General features: G+C 41.2%; 1 protein-coding gene across 3 annotated transcripts in view; it reads right to left on the bottom strand.

Moving 5' to 3' along the window:
* LOC135743917 (macrophage mannose receptor 1-like) overlaps window positions 1–12,604 on the bottom strand; it is a 172,729-nt gene that overhangs the window by 138,644 nt on the left and 21,481 nt on the right. The window contains exons 17-21 of one of the 3 annotated variants that reach the window (XM_065261820.1): window positions 5,843–6,006; window positions 3,891–3,955; window positions 2,813–2,913; window positions 1,770–1,909; window positions 2–104 (exon numbers count right to left, since the gene is read on the bottom strand). The exons of 1 other annotated variant lie outside the window; for it this stretch is intronic. In XM_065261820.1, the coding sequence (XP_065117892.1) occupies window positions 2–104; window positions 1,770–1,909; window positions 2,813–2,913; window positions 3,891–3,955; window positions 5,843–6,006 (573 nt within the window). The remainder of the gene's footprint in view (window position 1; window positions 105–1,769; window positions 1,910–2,812; window positions 2,914–3,890; window positions 3,956–5,842; window positions 6,007–12,604) is intronic. One more of the 3 variants, XM_065261821.2, reaches the window with a different exon arrangement.

The following is a 12,604-nucleotide window of genomic DNA, read 5'->3' as shown; positions in this document are numbered from 1 at the left end:
CATTGCTCTGTGTGACTCCGAATGGACACCAGATTGCCTCCATGTGAAACGCAATGATCTCGTGATTTATGCCATGACATCTTACTATCAAAAAACTTGTAACACTATTTGGAAACACAAATGCTCGGAATTAAAGTGTGTAGCTTTTACTAACAAAAAAGACCTGGCATAGGAAATAAAACATTTGATTTGTTTGGCAAATTAAGAGATCATGTTTACCTAGGAAACACACACATCCCTGTAACAAATAAACACTTAAGCTGCGTGCACATTGTCTTTGTGGCTGTCTGTCACCAAAGAGTCTTTAAAAGAATGTCATAATTTTTTATTTAATAAAACTGTTGAAATTCATTGTTTGTTTTTATATATACACTGTTGGTTACGGATGTAATTCATTAAATATATGCCTATAAACTGGACGACAACGCAGGTTTGCTTATCACACACATGGATGCGCAGCAGCACAAAAAAGCCAATAAATATGAAAAATTAAAAGATTAAAATTTAAAAGATTCTTATTGACTCTTGTTTGTATTTTTAGAGTACAAACCTGTTCTTGCATATTTGCAAATTATTTTAGGAGATTACAATTATTATGTAGGACATCAATACAATACATTTACAGCAATTAAAAGCCTGCTATTTTTAATTCTATGACTGAAGAAAATGGCTTTTAAAGGTTTTAATAAAAAAATCAATACAAATAAAAACAACACAATTTTTTAACATTAATCTTTTCTCTTTCCCCATTAGAAGGGGAAAAACGCTTCCCTGCCAATGACGAGAATTTCCGGCTTTCCGCAATACCGCTATTATCCACCAGGCGCACTTCGCAACTTTTACAACCCGTAAGTAGCACCTCACGTGAAAGAGAAAGAGCTCCGTATATGTTTTAAAGATCGCTCTGCATCTGATCTCTATCAAAAGTCCTTCACAAAAATGGAATTATCTCAAAATTTTGTGTTTTTAAAGAAACCTACCCATATTTGAGAGGTGATAAAAGAGAACTAATGAAGGCAGGATGAAAATTCTTTGTTTGTTTGAAAGCAGAGGGTCTGTTCTTTCATTTGATATATTTTTTGTTTATATATTTAAAGAAAAAAAATTCTGGAAGGCATTAAACTTTTGTGAAAATCATGAAAAATGCTGGCGCTGGCTGGCAACTTTTTTTTAAACGCTGGCGGGGAAAGACTTAAACTGACGGTCATCTTCCTCCGCCTAGTTTTTCAGTTTGCAAATTCCGCTTTCTAAATAGGGATTAGGCATGGTGCCAGGCGCAACTTGCTTTTAAAGGGGATGAGATAAGACACTAAATGCGTTTTCCCAGAATCCACCCATCTTTGTGTTATTATTGAAACAACACATTTTGTGTTACTTTTAACACATTTTGTGTTACTTTTAACACATTATGTGTAATTTTAACACCAAAAGATGTGTAAAAAATAAACACATCCTTTCTAAGAGTGCACAAATCGATCAACCCTGTGTAACTGTATAAGATGCATATTATATTTAACCCAGTGTTCGATTAGGTTTTAGACCCCTTTGCCAGTGGTTCCCAAATGGGGGGTGCGAGATGGTGCCAAGGGCCAGTTTTTATGACATTTTGTAAAATACATTATCATAAATTCTGTTTAATCAAATTACACAGAAGAATTACAGCTACCAATCAACAGCACACTATATTATTTAATAGGTTTTGTTTTCTTTGGGGAGGGGCACATTGATTCTCTGTGGTTTGGATGTTTTTGGACAGTAATGGTTCTTACTTTTCCTCTGAACAGAGTCCATTCAGGAGCACAGCCGCTCGCTGATACAGTGGTTGGAGACATGGTGGTGTTGACAAAATCATCACTTCTTTTACAGATCGAGGGTAACGCTAAACCACAATTAATATCATTCCAGAATCCTACAGAAACATATACAGTACATGTTATCCATCAGATCATGGGCACATCTAAAACAAAGACAAATAGCATATTTATATTGCTATAGCAAGCTTCAGAATGATTAAAAAACTATTGATACAATTAAATTATACTCATTTTAATACAGTAGCTATCATGAAATAATAATAAACAAGATTAATCTTGGTTGACATTAATTTTTACATATCAAATTCAATTTGAAATGTGACAACCAATCAATGAAAGTCAAAATTAAGCTATCTAGTTGCCTTAAAATTTTGAGTTAATTGAACTTAAACATATTAGTTGACACAACAATTTGTACACATTTTTTTTAAGTCAACTAATATTTTTAAAGGGGACATATCATGAGAATCTTTTTCCATGTTTAAGCGCTATAATTGGGTCCCCAGTGCTTCTAGATAATGTGAAAAAGATCAACCCAGTAACTTAGTTTTGGTAAACCATTCTCTGCAAGCATGTGAAAAAATAGGTAATTGAAATGTGTCTCCCCTTGTGATGTCAGAGGGGGATAATTCCACCCCTTAATCGGCACTATCCAACCATGGGACTGCCATTTAGTGCAGAGATCAGTTCATTTGCATTTTAAAGGACAGACCTAAAAACGTCTCACACCTACAACGTGGCAAATATAACACGTTATATTAAATGATCTATATGATATTTTCAGCTAGAACTTCACATACGTACTCTGTGGACACCAACGATTTACTTGACAACTTAAAAATGTCTTGTGAAACGTCCCTTTTAATTTTAATGAACTCAACATTTTAAGGCAACCAGGTAACTTTTAAAGTCGAACCAACAAATCGTTTTTTCAGTGTATAATAAAACCTGTAAATATTTTCATTTTTTCAGAACCAGCTCTTATGAGAAGTTCTTACCCATGTTCTTGTAAATGGTCACACAGTTCTCGTCATTGTTGGCAAAATTTGGTTCATTTTGATCCCATGCAGTGTACACAACAGGTGAACCATCCACCCAACTACAAACAGACAAATAAAACAACAAAATGTAGCTTTATTAACTGAACCCAACCCACTGCCCTTCAAACTCAATGGAAACACTTATAAAAATCAACAATCAAAAATAACAAGAAAAAATCTGATAGTTTGTTAACTGTAGATGACCTTCAAGGTAAACAAGGTAAAGCAGAAAATATGAATTTTACAAGGCTATCTGTGTAATATATGTGTATAGTATAAAAAGGCAGATGAAGGTGAGTGGTCGTGCAATTGACGTCTCTCATTTTGAACCTCGGTCTGGCGTGATTAGCGATCACACTGTGCCTTCCGCGCCTGAGCCCAAGTGAGCCGCGCACCAGCCCACCTCTGCTAACCGGCCAGGATGTGATTTACCAAACCGCTCCGGCCGCCGTACAGAGTGATCACACTAGTCAAACAAATCAGGCTTTGGGGGTCAAACACGCCCGAGCGCAATTTGGTTTGGATAGTGTGAGCGCGCCCTTATTGAGACACACAGGAAGTGTTTAAAACAGCGTTTGTGCCTGTAGATGTGTGTGTGTGTGTGTGTGACCATATGCTCTGGTAGCAGCTTTTCCAGTCAGAGATATGTCCTGTGAGCCAAATGGCTTAAGTGTTTAAAAAAGCCTCCCTCACTAATTCTAAAATCACCAGTAGGTGGTGGCAAAATGATACAAACGGTTAAGCGGTTACTGTTTTGTTATAAGTAGAATATCTCACGGCTGGGAAGAGCTCTTAGCCAATCAGATTCGAGAACCAGAAAGAACTGTTGTATAAGTGTTTATGTTCGTTAATGAAATATGCAGTAAAGAACTGTAAAATATTCAAAACATTTTCTTGGGAAATATACAATAAAGACATTTTAAATTCACAAACCTTTGCATCATTTTAATTTTAGCTTTTTAGAGAGATTTAAACTGTCGAGTTGTAATTCCTGTAATTTTACAGAGGTTTTCTAGCAACCATCTTTCATACTCACCTAAAGGATTTGTCCAACTCTACAGTCATTCCAATGTAATACTGACTTTCTGATCCTCTAGATATCTGTAAATAAAAGCATCAGATAATCCATCTCAAATGTGTATGTGGAAAACTCTTCATCATCAAATCTTTAGCTACTGTTTCAATCTCAGCAGCTGCTGTGAACACTTGAAGATGCATCAGGGATGAAAATATCAGTGAGCTGTTATTGCCTTATTTCTGACTCAACTTCCTAAAATCATGGTTTATGTGTCAGGAATCAAATACACTGACTGAGAGATTTAGTCCAAAATAGCTGATCATTTAAAGGGCACCTATTATGCAAAATCCACTTTTCCAAGGTGTTTGGACATAATGGGCTCTATCTTGCACCCAGCGCAATTGACTTTGTCCGTGACGCATGTATCATTCGTATTTTGCCCCGGCGCACAGCGGGTTTTTCCCGTCACAGAAGCACGTCGGCAAACTAGGGAATGAACTTGCGCTCCCTGGGTGGTTCAGCGCAAAAAAAGAGGCGTGTTCCGGAGCAAACCATCCCTGATGCTATTTTGCAGTTTCAAAAAACAATTGCGCCACTGACCAGAAAAAAAAAGTTTAAAGTCAGTGGCGCGTTGCGCGTTGTTCATTATGCTATTTTAAGGGCGCATGCTTGACCATAATGTATAGCGTGAACAACGCGCATAACTTTGCTTATCTAATCTACACAGATGCAACAGTTATTTTTGCAAATCATAAATTGTTACACTTAAAGATATTAATACACGAGATAAGGGGAATCATAGTGGTGAGCATTGTGGTGATAGTTTTTATTTATTCTCATGCAAATAACGATTAAAATATTTTCATAACTTTGTTGTGTGGCTGTATTACGTTTATTTTATGTAAATAATAATTAAAATGTTTTCATAAGAAACCTTAATGTATATGAACTTGATTTGTAAGAGTACTTTGGGGTTGGACCTTGCTTGCGTTTCTTGGGTCCGATTTCAAAGCCCCCAAACCCTTTCAGCGGTGAGGGTGGACGCGGCGATGTCCTCTGCTGGCGTCAAGTCCTGAGGCAGATCCACCTCTCGTTACACGGCGTGCCCGATTTATGCTGGCAAGCGTGGGATTCCCCCGTACAAGGACGTCGGTCTCCTCGGCTGTGAACCGCTCCTGGCGTGCGCCTGGTAAATCCGTCATAATAATAGCAACCCGCCATGGAACTTGCGCCCTTGCGTTTAAAGGGAATGTTGGCTAGCGTTCTGATTGGTTTATTTGACGTTACGCCCAAACCACACCTATGAATAATGAACCTACTTCAGACCAACCCCTTATTGATTTGCGCCCGGCGCATGAGTTATTTCTCACGCCGGGAAAATAGCAACAGCGCCAAAGATCCGCCCACAAACTCACTTGCGCGTTGCGCTTCGCACTTGCGTTTCAGATCGTTAAAATAGGGCCCAATGTGTGTTGGCAGTGTGTAAACACAACCACCTGCTCTTTGGTTTTTAACCCCTTATTAAACAAAAGAAGTCTCATTATACATGCCGTTTTGATTCTCTCACCAATGTGAGGTCACATTGATAAAGCCCCACCCACTTACAGTCCTGCATTACTATAGTTTCCACTCTCTGCAAGTTGTTCTCTGTACACTAGATACAGTCTCAGACTATATTAATCAGATCTATTTGAACTGAAAGTGCTCACTGTCTGTTTGTAAGGAAGTGAGGAGCTGTAGCTCATTTGCATTTAAAGGTACAGACATTAAATCAGCATGTTTATGATCCCACCCAAATAGGGTCATTTTGGACATGCTATAATAAATGATCTGTGCGGTATTTTGAGCTGAAACTTTACAGACACATTCTGGACACACCTGAGACGTATATTACATCTTGTAAAAAGGCCATAATAGGTGCCCTTTAACCTACCAGTAAGTCAAACTGGAAAGCATTGTCAGTATTTTACCTGTTTCCATAAAAACTTCCTCTCAGTCTGAGCAGTAATGACAACAAGATCAGCATGATTCTTCTTACAGAAGGCACGAGCTTCTTCCATAGGGTGCAGATCATTATTAATGAAATACTGACTGCCATTGTACTGAATCCAGCCATCAGACGTCTTGTTATATTCTACAGGAAAATGGATAAAAATCTTGATTTATAGCTGTAAAACATTTCTGAAACATCATCTGTTTAACATGTGGATTCAGTAATAAGACATTATGAGGTACAGTAATTCATTACATGATTCATGAATAAAACCTTTTTGGTTACACTTTATTTTGATAGTCCACTTTAGACATTCTACTAACTATAAATAACTTTGCAACTACATGTCAACTAACTGTCAATAATTAGCATTTATACGTCAACTAACTGTCATTAGTGTATTAGTAGACTGTAAGGGTTGGGGTTAGGAAAGAGGTTTGGGTTAGTGGAATAAGTTTACATGCTCCTGCAAAGATACTTATAGTCAGTTGAATGTCTGTTGAGATATCATCACAATAAAGTGTTAGTAGATATTAAGCAGGCAGTCTACTAATTCTCTAAAGATTGGTAGATGATAAGTAGTTGCAAAGTTACTTATAATTAGTAAAATGTCTAAAGTGGACTATCGAAATAAAGTGTTACCACATTTTTATATTTCTAAAGACTTCTGAAGATTGATATGCAAGTATAATGGTGTTTTTCCAGTACCCCACTCTTTGGCCTATTGATGGGTCAGGTCGTATCAACTAACTTTGGCTCGGTTAGCTTTTCCATTGAGTTTAGTACCACTTCAGTGAGAGAGGGATTATAGGCGTGTCTTTATATTTGTGCTGCCTGCTGCTATGACATCATACAAAAAGGGGGAGCGAGCATCGTTGTAATGCCTGCAAGCAATCAACAACATCAGCACCTTGGAACGTAACAATCTGGAGTGCCCATCCAAACGTGTGAGGATAGTTAAAACCCTTCCTTTCTGCCAGCTCCTTGCTGAAGTCCTCCATGGTCCGGCAGTCCACCAAATTCCCAACACGTAACTGTGGCCCCTTGAAGAAATCTAATCCTACGATTTTTGGAAAAGGTCTAGAAGGAGAACTAGGATGTGGCCAAGCCAATGAAGCGGCGAGATGATGACATGCTGAGTTCTGCAGTTCCCCATGCTCACACTGTACTGCCTGGAAGAGGGACAGGTAGGCTTCCCAAAAAAAGCTGTTCAAGGGCAAGCTCGTACTGGAAAACGGTCCAGGAATTCACGTAACTGCCAATGCCCTTACACTCATCGAACAGATCCATCAGGCGTAAGCCAACCGTTCCGCCACACCGAACAGCACCTCGCTCAGGCTGTACCCAAACTTGTCATCTTCAAAAGGGAGAAGCATCAGGGCAAAAGTGTGTCAATGCCATCCTCAAAGTAAAAGTGACTTTTAAGAACAACAGCAGGAAAACTTTGAGTGAAATAAAACAAAGCCTTCAGACGAGCCCAAATGCAGCTATCACATGAGACAGAAGCATAGCATTGTGTTTTGGGTGGTGAAGCCCGCACGTTGTGATTATTTGGCTGACATGGTGCTTTGTAAGGATCGTGTTGTGCGAGTGTGGGCTTTCAGCATAAAGCTGCACAAAATGTATTGCACAGTCGTGCTGCCCAAACACCACATTAAGCTGGTTAGACAGGTAGAGTGGACGATTGTCCAGATTGGACTGAAAGTTGTCAGCTTGCAAAATTTCCACACCACCTCCTGCAAGCTGACACGGGACTAGAAGAGGTCCATGGACAGCTCTATGCCAGCAATTGTGCACCCGACATGCAAAGGCAATGACTCTACACCGTGTGGCGAGGTCGAACGGTGCATGGTCTTTCTGCCTGAATTTGGTAATTGTGACAATTATCCTTGTGGCCTCCATAACGTTGATCTCATTAAGAGCAGTCATGAAGAGACAAAGAACGAAGCATTGGCCCTGCTTGTGCACGTTCATCCTTCCAGTATTGATTATGTTTGTTATGTATTTCTTTATGCTGGTGTTACCCCTTTAAGGACCTTATGTGTTCCCGCATGTGCTGTGCGCATGCGCAGTGTGTCTGTAATGCTTGCTACTGCTAAAAACAGTAAAGAGTTATGTTGCTACAAGACGGTGTCCGTGTATGATGTATTTTAACGCGTGTCATTCACTCCACGACATAACAAAGTAAACTGGCGACGAGGATGAACGCGATATTGTCATTGTGACACCGCCGAGTGAAATAGAGAAAGTTAAAAAAGGGCACGACGTCAGGGACGATCGGCACATGCTCGGCGGAAAGGAAAATCAACAAACACAAAGAGTGAGTGAAAAGTGCATTAACTTGTTAAGATGGCTGGATTAGTGGGACAAATTGGACCATATGATGAAAATACGGAGCAATGGAGCTCGTACACGGAGCGGTTTGATTGTTTTGTTAAGGCTAATGGAATTAAAGACGAAGTTCTCGTACCGACCTTTCTGAGTGTAATGGGCAGCAAAACATACAATCTACTGCGTAGCCTGGTCCAGCCCAATAAGCCTAGTGATTGCTCATTCAGGGACATTGTAACATTGCTCAAAGAACATTTCGCACCAAAACCCCTCATTATTGCCGAAAGATTTCGCTTTCATAAACGCAACCAGTTAGAGGGAGAATCAATCGCGCAGTTTGTTGCTGTTCTGAAACGTCTCTCTGAACATTGTGAGTTCGGAGCAACGCTGAACGACACTATAAGAGACCGATTTGTGTGCGGACTGCGAAGTGAAACCATCCAGAAACGTCTTTTGTGCGAAAGTAATTTGACACTGGAACGAGCAATGGAAATCAGCGTTTCCATGGAGATGGCTGCAAAAGAAGCACAAGAGTTAAGCACTTTCACCCAAGTGAACAAAGTATACAGGGAAAAACCGAGACAAGACAGTAAGAGAACTTGTTATAGGTGTGGAAAGAGTGGGCATCTGCCACAGGAATGCTGGTTTAAAGACAAAGACTGTAATAACTGTGGAAGAAAAGGACACATTGAACGGGCATGTCAAAGCAAAAAGTTGAATGTAAGTGAAAAAGTGAACGCAAGCAAGCCTATGGAAGCAAAGAAAGTCTATGCCAGAAAAGTAAAAAAGAAACACATTCATCAAGTGGATTATACTGCAAAGCAGCAATCAGATGATTCAGATGAAAATGAATTAGCACATGTAATGTCTGTGTCTTCAAATTCAGATGGATACTGGGTGACACCACTGCTGGATGGTAAGGCCATTCCCATGCAAGTGGATACAGGAGCCGCCGTTTCGCTCATGGCAGAATCAACATACAAAGAGAACTGGCCGGGTCTGTCTCCAAAGAAGCCTAAGCTGACCCTAAAGACATATACAGGAGAGCTGGTACCTCTCGTAGGAGTCATGGACGTGACTGTGGAGCTTAACAGGCAAAATGTAACATTACCAATCTACATTGTGAAAGGTAGCAGTCATGCAACATTGATGGGCAGATCGTGGCTGGTGAAAATAAAAATAAATTGGCAAGAAGTACACTTGGTTGTGAAAGAGTCAGCCAGCCTAGAAAACATCCTAAGGAAACATGCAGAGGTATTTTCTGAGGAACTTGGCAGCATGAAAGACATTACAGTAAAGCTGACCATTAAGTCGGACAGCACACCAAAGTGCTTAAAAGCCCGCCCTGTTCCATACGCGATTAAGCCAAAGGTGGAAATGGAACTTGACCGTCTGGAGAAAACAGGAGTTTTAAAGAAGGTGAGTGTTAGCGAATGGGCGACACCAATTGTTCCTGTAATGAAAAAAGACGGATCAGTCAGAATCTGCGGTGACTTTAAAGTCACTATCAACCCTGTCTTAACCGTGGAACAGTACCCTCTGCCGCTAATTGATGATCTTTTTGCTGGTTTAGCTGGCGGTAAAAAATTCAGCAAAATAGACTTATGTCAAGCTTACCTTCAAATGCATGTCGATCCTGTTTCCCAGGAACTGCTGACCATTGTAACCCACAAAGGCCTATACAGGTACCAGAGGCTCCCATTTGGCATAACTTCGGCTCCAGCTCTGTTCCAGCGGGCCATGGACCAGATCTTAAGTGGCTTAAATGGAGTGCAGTGCTATCTCGATGACCTGCTCATCACAGGAAAAGACGATGAAGATCATCTCAGAAACCTGAATGCAACACTGCAGAGACTGAGTGAATACGGTCTGCGGGTAAAGAAAGGCAAGTGCGAATTCTTTTGTCCAACTGTCGAATACCTAGGACACGTCATCGACAGCGCTGGCCTTCACAAAGCACCATCCAAGGTAAAGGCTATCATCGAAGCACCACCTCCACAGAATGTAAGCCAGCTTCGCTCATTTCTAGGTCTCTTGACATACTATGCAAAGTTCATGCCAAATCTTGCGAGTAAGCTACGGCCCCTACATGAGCTGTTGATTAAGTCCAAACAATGGAAATGGACTGAAAAATGCGAGAAGGCTTTCAAAGATGTGAAGTGCACATTAACCCAATCGGAGGTACTCACACATTTCAATCCATCACTGCCAGTACAGTTGGCATGCGATGCCTCACCGTATGGTGTTGGCGCTGTACTTTCTCATGTGATGCCGTCCGGTGATGAGAGACCAATTGCATTTGCTTCAAGGACCCTGAACAAAGCGGAGAGTAATTACGCCCAAATTGAACGAGAAGCCTTGGCAATTGTATTTGGCGTCAAGAAATTTCACCAGTACCTTTTTGGGCGCAAATTTACGCTACTTACAGACCACAGACCACTTACCTCAATTTTTGGTCCAAAATCTGGCATCCCCTCACTGGCCGCAAGTCGCATGCAGCGTTGGTCTCTTTTGCTGTCAGCTCACCAATATGACATCAGGTATAGGAGATCCGAGCAGCACTGCAACGCGGATGGTTTGTCCAGATTGCCCCTGCCAGATACACCTCCAGAACGTTCACAAGCTGATATCTTCTACTTCAAAGAAGTGCATAATGCACCGGTCACGGCTGCACAAGTGAAACGTTTTACAAGAAATGACCCAGTCTTGTCTGAAGTTATGGACTGGATTTCACAGGGTAAGAGAGGAAAGATGTCTGACCATCTTAGACCTTATATGAATCGCCAAAATGAGCTGACGGTACAATCTGGCTGCTTACTTTGGGTTATCGGGTCATTATACCCCCACCACTGAGAAAACCCTTGCTTAAGGAACTGCATACCAGCCACTCTGGCGTAGTGAGGATGAAAGAAATTGCATGCAGCTACTTCTGGTGGCCTGGGTTAGATGCTGAGATTGAAGAGGAAGCCAAAATCTGTCCAGACTGTCAGAATCTGCGAAAAATGCCTCAAACAGCCCCCTTACATCCATGGGAGTTTCCAGAGGAGCCATGGCAAAGGGTGCATATCGACTTCGCTGGTCCACTGGAGAATCACATGTTCTTTGTGATGGTCGATGCTCATGGTAAATGGCCTGAAGTTGCCATAATGAAGAACACCACTTCAGAGAAAACTATCGAGGAGCTCAGATCTGTTTTCAGTCGTTTCGGGTTGCCACAACAGATTGTAAGTGATAACGGTCCCCAACTGGTGTCTGAAGAGTTTCAGTCTTTCTTAAGCTTGAATGGGATTCAGCACATCAGGTCTGCGCCTTATCACCCATCTACTAATGGCCTTGCAGAGCGATTTGTGCAGACCCTGAAGAAAGCCATAAAGGCATCCCAGGGCAAGGGCTCTTTGAACCAAAGACTAAACGCTTTCCTTTTGGCATATAGAAACACACCTCATGCCATCACCAAAGTCTCTCCAGCTACGGCATTGCTGAAACGACAACTCCGCAGCCGACTGGATTTATTGAGACCTGTGAAAACTAAACAGACTGTACTGTTACAACAACAAAAGCAGGTGGAGAGGAGGTGCAAGGCAAAATTCAGGAGCTTTAACAGAGGTGACAATGTCCTTGTTCGTAACTATGGAAAAGGAACCAAATGGGTCCCTGCCACAGTGATCGCGCAAACAGGCCCCGTTTCTTATGCAGTCGAAACAAAGGACAATGTGACCTGGAAGAGACATGTTGATCAGATGTTGTCTTCAGCAGTCTCCAGCGATGATCAGTGTAAAACCCAGATTCACCTACCAAAAACATCCTTAAATTCTGGCCAGGAAGGAGTACCTGAAATGTCTCCTACACAACTTACCAGCAAACCAGTGGTGACGGATACTGAAATCATCCCGCTTGAAGACACATCTCCTGTCTCAGAAACTGTTATCGAGACTCTAGTAAAAACACCACAGGTGCCTGTGTCTCCACGTTATCCCACAAGAATGAGGAGAGCACCGCAGAGGTTAGATCTTTAGTTTAGTGGCTAACCCACGGCGTTGGGGCAGAATAATCACCAGGGTTTAGCCTGAGAAATGAGGTAGTCTACCCTCTTTCTCAAGTAGTAGGAAAATGTTAAATACTAATAATGAAAATTGTTATTGTTGTTGTTCAAAGTAAAAGGGGAGGAATATGTTATGTATTTCTTTATGCTGGTGTTACCCCTTTAAGGACCTTATGTGTTCCCGCATGTGCTGTGCGCATGCGCAGTGTGTCTGTAATGCTTGCTACTGCTAAAAACAGTAAAGAGTTATGTTGCTACAAGACGGTGTCCGTGTATGATGTATTTTAACGCGTGTCATTCACTCCACGACATAACAATGTTGGCTTTCATGATTGTCAGACGCTGCAAGTCTGCAGATATTCCAGT

This window comes from Paramisgurnus dabryanus, chromosome 2 (assembly GCF_030506205.2).
Source record: "Paramisgurnus dabryanus chromosome 2, PD_genome_1.1, whole genome shotgun sequence".
In the NCBI taxonomy this organism is placed as follows: Eukaryota; Metazoa; Chordata; class Actinopteri; order Cypriniformes; family Cobitidae; genus Paramisgurnus; species Paramisgurnus dabryanus.
This window is presented reverse-complemented; position numbering and strand designations above follow the sequence as displayed.